The sequence below is a fragment of the Canis lupus genome, chromosome X, assembly GCF_003254725.2.
Source record: "Canis lupus dingo isolate Sandy chromosome X, ASM325472v2, whole genome shotgun sequence".
Lineage (NCBI taxonomy): Eukaryota > Metazoa > Chordata > Mammalia > Carnivora > Canidae > Canis > Canis lupus.
In genome coordinates this window covers 122565446-122571943 of record NC_064281.1, presented here as the reverse complement: position 1 = coordinate 122571943, position 6498 = coordinate 122565446, and the positions used below count along the sequence as shown (strand labels likewise).

Below are 6498 nucleotides of genomic sequence, written 5' to 3'. Positions count from 1 at the left end.
TTTTATTTTTTTAAGATTTTATTTATTTATTCATGAGAGACACAGGCAGAGGGAGAAGCAGGTCCCCACGCAGGGAGCCCGACGTGGGACTCGATCCAGGGTCTCCAGGATCACGCCCTGGGCTGAAGGCGGCGCCAAACCGCTGAGCCACCTGGGCTGCCCCTAAACTTTTATTCTTTTAAAGATTTTTATTTATCCATTTGACAGAGAGAGAGCAAGAGAGCCGATGCAGGACTCAATCCCAGGGCCCTGAGACCATGACCCGAGCTGAAGGTAGACACTGAACCCCCTGAGCCACCCAGGCGCCCCTCTGTTGAGCATTCAACTTTTGACGTTTGTGTTTCCTTCATCTAGACCCACCGTGCCCTGCCCCACAAAGGAGCTGACGTGGTGTGGCTTCTTCTGCGTGACCTGCTGTCAGCTTGGCAGTCGCACTGTTGATTTCCCCATCAGTCTGCTCACCATGTGTCTGATGTGACTCGGTCTCCCTGAACCCACTCGCCTCTGGGGACGCCCGCTGGCATCCCCGCTGCCTGGCCTGGCATGCGGGCCAGAAGCTACCCTGCATAGTGGTCAGCAGCCCACGTGCGTGACCTACAGCCTGGAGCTATTGCGGGTCACCATTTCTCTCCAACTGTGACAGCGATAGATTTCTTGGGGGTCATTTGCCCCCAACATTTTATTTTGAAAAAATGTCAAACTACAGAAAAGTTACAAGATTAGTACAATGCCCCCCACATCCCCTGCACTTGGATACCTGCTCTAGGTCTTTGAAAGTTGCCGACAGCATAACATTTCACCCCTAAATATCGAAGCCCGTAACTTCGAGGGGAGGGACAGTCTTTCATGTAAGCCACATGTCTTTTTTTTTTTAAGAATTTTTATTTTATTTATTCATGAGAGACACAGAGAGGGGCCGAGACACATGCAGAGGGAGAAGCAGGCTCCACGCAGGGAGCCCGATAACTGGGTGCCCCTTTTCTTCTTCTTCTTCTTCTCCTTTTTCCTCCTCCTCCTCCTTCTTTTCCTTCTTCTTCTCCTTCGCCTTCTTCTTCCTCCTCCTCCTCCTCTTCCTTCTTCTCCTTCTCCTTCTTCTTTCTTTTGTTTTTCTTCTTTAGGTTTTCCTCTCCACACTTTAGTGCACCTTCCCCTCAGGAGGAAGTCTTTGGCCAGTGTTTAAATTTGTCAGAAACAAAAATGCAAAGTGGAACTGGAGCACGTCACAGACTTTGGACCAGAAGTGGCCCGTGAGCCGCTGGAAGGGGTACCAGCGCGCGAGCCGATGGTCACACAGCTTGAGGACCACGAAGCCCAAGCAGGAGAGCGTGCCCAGAGCCAAAGAGGTTCCTGAGGTGGCACTGCCATAGCGCCTGTGAGTACGCAGGGCCTGGCCCACGACAGCTATGATGTGGGCGCCCAGCGCGACCTCAAAGCCATAGGGGTGCAGCAAGGCGAGGCCGTAACTGCCCAGAGAGAGACACTCGATGGCAAGGAGCAACCAGGGCTCCCAACCCCTGTCGAGGGAGAGGCACCAGGCCACCGGCCATGCGAAGATGGGCAGGGTGAGCCACTGGTCAAGCACGGCGGCGTGGTGCAGCTGCGTCGCGATCCGCAGCCACTGAACCGGGCCGTAGACCAGGGCCATGCTGGCAAAGACGTCCTTCAGGTAACGAGCCCTCCACACCTCCACGGCGCGCCCCGGGGCCCTGGCACGTCTCCGTAGCCAGTACATCCCCAGGAGGACGTAGGCCACGTTAATGAGGGAGTTGAAGGGCATGGCCAGGAAGGCGGGGAGGCTGGCCACCGGCGCTTCGGCATAGTGCTCGTAGCCCACTTGGATGAAGATGCCATCGAACACCCCGGCGTAGACGGTGGCCGTGCAGAGGCAGCTGGCCACAGCGACATGCAAGAGGGCCTGCCTGGACTCGGGCTGCATGTGCAACCCCGGGTATGGCTCGAGGCGGCCACCACTGCTGGTTCAGAGCTGAGAGAAACCGCTGCTGCGAGCCAGCTTCTCCGGCAGGAAGACGTCCCCGTGATTTCCGATGCAGATGCCGCGGCCTTGCCCCAGGGCGGCGGACGCCCGCGAGAGAGACGTCGTGGTCCTGCTGATTGGCTGGCAAGAGTGGAAGAGCGCGCTGCCTTTTTCCTCTGTGGTTACCAAGAGAGTGTGGTTAGAAAGCAAAGCATCCTAAAGACAGGCCCCGTCTTCCCCCCCTCGGCCTCAGGAGCCGCCAACAGTTTTCATCAGAAGAAAACAGACGTAAGAGTGAAGCGATACCCACAGCGCGTTCACCTTCTGGAAGCTTCTAGAATCGTCTGTCCCCTAGGGGCTTCACGCCTCTCTCCCCTGCCAGCCTGCTCATTGCACTAGTCCCCTTAGAGCCACTGCTTTTGGAGACTCAGACCTTTCCTAGGTCTGTCGTTACACTGCAGAACGGGCTTTCCCGCCTCAGCGGCAGACAGAGGAGGGGCATCACCCCTCTGCTTCTCAGGTGCGAGGCCAGGCAGCGCAGGCAGCTGGTCCCCAGGCCTGCCACCTCGGCCAGCCCTCCTGCCCTCCCCTGAGGTGCCACACTGTCCCAAATCACCTTCTTTCCTTGGCCCACGACAGAACCTTCCATTTCCTGCAGCTACAGAAGCAGAAGGTGTGAAAGCGGCGTGCACTTATCATTCGCTGTCAACTGCTTTGGGACCAGCTGTGGTGTGAGTTGGCCTAGTGGCCGAGAAATGTGTCACCGTCGTAGAGAGAAAAGGTCCAATGCTCTGAAATTGGCTCAGAAGCCAAGGTGGTGCCAGGTGGGGACGAGAGGGACTGCGGCGCTCCAACTCCGGCTCCCGCCACCTACCGATCATGTGCCCTCGGGCCTCAACTGGTCTGGGCCTCAGTTTGCACACCCGGACGGCGGCGACGCCGCCAGTGCCTCCCAGTGGAGTCATCGTGTGGATTAAGTCAGTTCTCAGACGTGAAGACCACAGAGCAGTGTCTATTTTGGAGGCATTACAATGCCCATGTCCCCTCCTGCCACTTAGGCCTGGAAAGGGCAGGGCGGGCTCTGACTCTGCTCTACTTCCCCGGCGCTCAGCGGACCCCTGCTCAACTCCAGTCCAATCCAATCGAAGCTTCCACTGGCACATTACCATTTCGCTTCCCACGCGGGCCCTGGGCATCCCCCTATATCCTCTGGGGAGGGAGCGGCTGCGCCTCCCACGGCCGTTCCCATCATGCCTTGGGGGTCCACTGTGGAGGAGGGCCACAAGGCCCCGCATTTCCACCAGTGAACTAAAGCCCTAACCTCGACTCTGCATCTCACTGACCATAAGCCTCCATCGCAGCTTGTGGCACTGTCACACACCTCCCCCAACCCCCTCTCTAAGGAGTTTCCAGGTCCAGGGGGCTGCCCCTGCCCTGGGGTTCCCATTTCCAGGCTGGCCACTGTCAACGTGGTCTGCGCACAACAGCCCCCAGTATCGTCCTCAAGTATCTCCGACGGGTTCGTGCCAGGTCCCGCTCAACACGGTTCAGTGGCTGGCTCTCCACGCCATGCACGAGCACACCCCAATCTCTTGGCCACACATCAAAGTACCATCCCCAGGGAGCCCTGAAAGCTCCCTAGGCCCAGGCTGTCCTTCAGCTGCGATGAGACTCTGCAGTCGTCATTCCCTCCTGCCTCGGGTCGGCTAACACCTTGAACTTGGCTTCCCCATTGAGCTCCTGGCTCCAGCTGGGACACCTTACCTGCACGTATCTGGGGCCTGGCTCTGTGGCATGAAGTGCCGGGCCTTTGGGACCTCCTGTCTGCCAGCCAGTATGGATGGGAGCCGGGGACAGGAGTCAAACAGTGTCAACTTGATAGAGAAGGAGGGCAGGAAGGGCGTGGAGAGTGAGTCCTCTCTCTGGCTGTGGGGCAGAGTCCACCTGAGCCCTTGTGCAAGCTGAGAGTGACATGTTATGAAACCAACTCACCAAGTTCACCAAGAAGACCAGTCTGGGTACTTTCTGACCTAGCTCCTCCGTCTACCTGAAGTGCCACGATGCTTGTTATGTGACACTACAAGTTCTTCACAGATTTCCTCAGCACCTGGCACACGAAGGCCAAAGGCACAACAGCATTGGCTTGAAGTTTTGGGGGAAGTTCTGCAAAGCATGACAATCACCTGGCTCAGGGGTTCCTTAGAGTCTCCTGATTCCTGGGATCCCTGGGTGGCTCAGCGGTTTGGCACCTGCCTTTGGCCCAGGGCACGATCCTGGAGTCCCGGGATCGAGTCCTGTGTCCAGCTCCTGGCATGGAGCCTGCTTCTCCCTCCTCCTGTGTCTCTGCCTCTCTCTCTCTAGGTGTATCATAAATAAATAAACAAATCTTAAAAAAAGAGTTCCCTGATTCCTGCAGCTATATGCCTTTAAGCAGGAGTCACTGTCACCCATCACAGTGGTGGCTTCTTTCCTGTAGTGTTTATGACAATAGCAAGTCGTGTCCCCTTCCTGCACATGAGGGGATGCCAGCCCGAAGGGTGTAATGTGTGGCACCCCCAGTGGGTGAGGCCAATCTGGGCCACCTGGATACCTAAGAAGCCTGGAGCAACTGCAGTGATCCCTGAACTCTAGGGAGCGAATAGCTGAATTCGGGCAAGACCCTTGGAAACCAGCAGCTTTTCTTCTTTATTTTACCGGGGAGGGCCTTGGGGCCACAGAGGTGAGGTGGATGCCCAAGGTCATTTAGGGCGGTTGGTGGCACGGCTATTTATAGGAGAGGGCTCTTGTCCTTTGGCAGTCCTAGGTATCTTTGGCTTTTGTCAAAGAAATCCTTCCAAATACATAAAAACATAGAAGTACACCATAAACTTAGTACATGGAAAGGTGATACAAAAATGTCTTTGAGGGACACCTGGGTGGCTCAGTGGTTGAGCGAATGCCTTTGGCCCAGGGCGTGATCCTGGAGACCCTGGGATCGAGTCCCACATCGAGCTCCCTGCATGGAGCCTGCTTCTCCCTCTGCCTGGGTCTCTGCCTCTCTCTCTCTGTGTCTCTCATGAATAAATAAATAAAATGCTTTAAAACAAAAAACAAACAAAAAAACCCCCCAAAATGTCTTTGAACATGACTACGTAACATGCGCTGCTCGGAGAGCATCTCGGAAGAAGAGTAACTACAGCCTTTGCAAAGTAGCTACTCTGCCCTCCGGGCAGATCCTGCTACTTTGGTTATCTACAGCGCACCTGCAAGAGTCAAGGATGTGTCACTTGCACTGGTAACAGTCACAAGGCTAACACGCTCTACTTTGAAGCCTACGGTGGTAATTGCGGGAAAGGCCACATTTTCATCAGCAGTTGGTGTAAAAAAAAAGGTACAATAAAGCTGAGCAAAAGTGGAAGAAAGCCGGGGTTGCGCCTGCAAGCTCCGAGACCCGGGCGCAGGCCGCCCGCAGGCGGCCCGAGGTGACAGCGCACGGAGGCGTCCCGCACGGCCTGGCCCGCGGGATCCGCGCGGGCACCCACCTCTCCAGGCGGCTGCGACAACTTACAGTATTGGCGCGAAAGGCCAGGGATCACCATCCGGGTACTTGCCTCTCTGTATCTGCTGGGGAAAATTCAAATCTCGGAAAAGGGCGGACCCGAAGGGCGGCCCCGCGCCTGCGCGCAGGGGCGGGACGCGGGTCTGGGAAGCAGGCGGGGCAGGGTGACGCGAGGTGACGCGAGGCGACGCGGAGCTCTCCCGCGCCCGCCTGCGCCGCCCGGGGACCGCCGGCCCGGCTGCCCGCCCTGCAGGCGGCGGCGCGGGGACCGGGGAGCGGCGCGGGCGCTCGGCCCGGCTCCCCTCGGCGCGCAGCGGACGGCGCCGCCGGCTCCCGGGGGCGGGGCCCGCGAGCCTGGGAGCCGGCGCGTCTCCGCCCCCCGCCCCGCCCCCGGCTCCCCCGCGGCGCGTCTCGGGCCGCCTCTCCCGCGGCCGCTGGGTGTGGGGACTGCGAAGGTGCCCGCCCCCGGGCCCGAGGCGCAGCGCATGTCTCCCGCCGGCCTCCCCCGGCAGTCCGTGCCCCGAGCCCACGGCTAGTGAACGGCAGCCCCTCGCGCGTGTGTTCCTTCAGCGACCCGGGGGACTGTTCCCAGGGGGGCGGGGCCGAGCTCGTTTGAGGCTTTCGCATCCGGGCACTCAGCAGATGCCTCGACCGCCATCTTTGTTTTGTGCTGAAAGTCGCTATTGACGCCCGTGAACGGCCGGGCGAGGGGAAGTGGCAAGATGGCGGCTCCCAGGGCGGAGGCGTGAGGGCGCAATGGGGGGGGTGGGCCGCGGGGCTGGGCGCGCCTGCGCCAGACCCGAGAGCGGCCAGAACCCAAGCTAAGTGTGCGGCGGCCCAGGGCCCTCGCCGCGGGGCAGCGCGGGGGTTCTTTAAGAAGCCTCGGCTCACAGAAGCTGCCGTGCGAGGGCGGGGGCGGGTGTGGGGGGGGAAACAGTGACGTAGCCAGACTCCGCCCCCTCGCCCGACCGTCGCTGCCGCCATG

At 59.1% G+C, this 6498-nt stretch overlaps 1 protein-coding gene across 8 annotated transcripts; it reads right to left on the bottom strand.

Moving 5' to 3' along the window:
* Positions 1-862: 862 nt before the first annotated feature.
* Positions 863-6497, bottom strand: TMEM187 (transmembrane protein 187). Of its 8 annotated transcripts, none has more exons than XM_035711439.2 (3): positions 5523-5859; positions 3968-4082; positions 863-2151 (listed from the first exon to the last, which is right to left on the bottom strand). In XM_035711439.2, exon 3 carries the CDS (start codon positions 1934-1936, stop codon positions 1136-1138), a length of 801 nt encoding a protein of 266 aa, XP_035567332.1. In that variant the 5' UTR covers positions 1937-2151; positions 3968-4082; positions 5523-5859; the 3' UTR covers positions 863-1135. The 8 variants fall into 8 exon arrangements, 6 of the variants coding, with proteins under 6 accessions (XP_035567332.1, XP_035567335.1, XP_035567330.1 ...); XR_007409516.1 differs by lacking the exon at positions 3968-4082 and adding an exon at positions 4159-4332 and having other exon boundaries at positions 2001-2151; positions 5523-6497; XR_007409515.1 differs by having other exon boundaries at positions 2001-2151; positions 5523-6497.
* Between the last annotated feature and the right edge of the window lies 1 nt (position 6498).